We start from the raw sequence: 2,060 nt of genomic DNA on the forward strand, positions 1-2,060 counted from the left end.
TTGCTTTGCCCCCAGGCCCCCATAATTATTATCGAGGATTTCATATTATCATCCAAAGCAGCTTCAAAAATTATAGATCCAGCCAAAAAATTTTCAAAATTTATTGAAAAATACAAAAGTTACAGCAAAAAAACCATTTTTAATTCTCAACTTCAAGAGCTAATAACTCTACAGGGTGAGCCCGGAGGAAAAAATTTTATATGAACTTGTGACATTATTTTCTCATTATCTATCCATATCCGAGAGATTGCCCACCATTTCCGGGACATCCTGTATAATAGACATATTTATGTAAGCAATTAATTGAAAATTACATTAAAAGCACAAATAAATAAAACATATTTACATCAAGAATTTAATCTTTAAACTTTCATCAAATAAAATTTAGCTAATAAAATTGGATACTTTTATAATTATTCATTTTTATTTATAATTATGAGGATTATAGGATAACACTTTTTGATATTTAAAAAAAAATGATGTTCGATATATCTTTTACTTTATTGAATTCGATACATCCATTGTGTTTATGTGCAGTGCAACTTGTTTTAATTTTCCTACATACGTCTAAGGATAAAATTACTAAAAAAAATAAGAGCAATTATTGAATTGTGAGTGATTTTATCATTATGCAAAAGGTTATTTATTTACTTTCTTAAAATAATTAAATCATGGGGACGGAATTATCATTGTTCAAAAAGGCATGGACTTGATCTTTAAAGACTAGATCCAATTAGAAAACAATGAATTGCTATCTTCTCTTTTGTACCAGGTGTCTAGTTTTTTTTTCATTAATGTTATCTTTCGTAGTATTAAGCCTATTTCTTAATAATACTGAAATTTATGTTTCTATGAACTTGATTTTAAACTTTAGATACAAACAACCATATCCTCTTATTTTTGTTATCTGTTTTTTTTTAGTTCTTGATTTCGTACTAAATTTAGTAGATTCTGGATCATTTATTGCTGTTCGAACCAGAGTAGGTTACTGTTCTTATTTGTTCATTATTATTTGTATTGACAGAGTTCTTTTTACAAGTTATTGGAGGAGATTTATTATCCAATAATTTTGATAGTCACACTCTATTGACGATTATTATCCAGAGATAATTTTAGATTAGATTTTGCAGGCATTGGAATCTTCAGTAACTTATTAAGATCAATATTTGACTTGCGAATATATTCGACTTCCAAATTCTGTATTTGGTATTCTATTTTTTCATTTATTCTTCATTTCAGTATGTTCTTGAAGTTTGAGTTAAAGTCATGTATTTTATTTTTACAATTCCGCTAGTGAAAAATCAGGTGGCTTAAAATAGGTTTAAAACTCGATCTTCTACCATTTGCTATATTTAAGTAATGGAGCAAGCAATCTCTTGTCATTGGTGTTTTTTTTAATTCTTTGGTAACTGAAATTTTTCAATTGCTAAATTAGCACAATCCCTGTGTTACATTAAATGCTGTACTAGATTTTAGTTAATTTTTTTTTACAGATCAAACAATTAACAGACATATTATTGTATTTTTGTATTGGTACAAAATTTCCAAGTCTAATTCTGTACTGTAGGGTCAAAATTGTGAGTATGGTCCTATTTAAGGTTTATTATTCTCACTATCAGTTCTTTCTAATCTTATTTGAACATTTGGGAATAAAAAAAGCTTCCTTTTTTATAGTGACACTAGAAAACTACAAACATAATTTTATTGTCATAGAACCCACGAGAAAGGCTTTTTCACCCCTCAGAGAAATAACATTTTCCTTACTCCTAATTATCCAGGCTCAGTAATATATATTGCAATGCTGCAATTGCTTGAGTTCAACGTCTGTTGCTATTTGTTTTATTTACAAATTGCAAGTAGAATGGTCAATAATACATATTTCTCAAGTTTAATGTTGTGTTTCTTCTGTTTCAGTGCCAACTCAGTATTTGTTAGTGCTCTGTATTTAATTCATCAAACAAATATGATTATTACAACAGTGAAGAGCAAATGTGAATAAATTAATATATATATATATATATTTTGAATTTATCTTGACAAATTATATAAAAATTAATAGT

The 2,060-nt window shown here is 27.3% G+C and overlaps 1 protein-coding gene across 2 annotated transcripts in view; it reads left to right on the forward strand.

Annotated features, from left to right (window-relative positions):
• LOC108915614 (programmed cell death protein 10) overlaps positions 1-2,060 on the forward strand; it is a 14,535-nt gene that overhangs the window by 12,273 nt on the left and 202 nt on the right. For both annotated transcript variants that reach the window (XM_023456537.1, XM_023456536.1), the window contains exon 5: positions 1,915-2,051. In XM_023456537.1, the coding sequence (XP_023312305.1) occupies positions 1,915-1,999 (85 nt within the window). In that variant the 3' untranslated portion in view covers positions 2,000-2,051. The remainder of the gene's footprint in view (positions 1-1,914; positions 2,052-2,060) is intronic.

The sequence above is a fragment of the Anoplophora glabripennis genome, unplaced genomic scaffold (genome assembly GCF_000390285.2).
Source record: "Anoplophora glabripennis isolate ALB-LARVAE unplaced genomic scaffold, Agla_2.0 scaffold1735, whole genome shotgun sequence".
In the NCBI taxonomy this organism is placed as follows: domain Eukaryota; kingdom Metazoa; phylum Arthropoda; class Insecta; order Coleoptera; family Cerambycidae; genus Anoplophora; species Anoplophora glabripennis.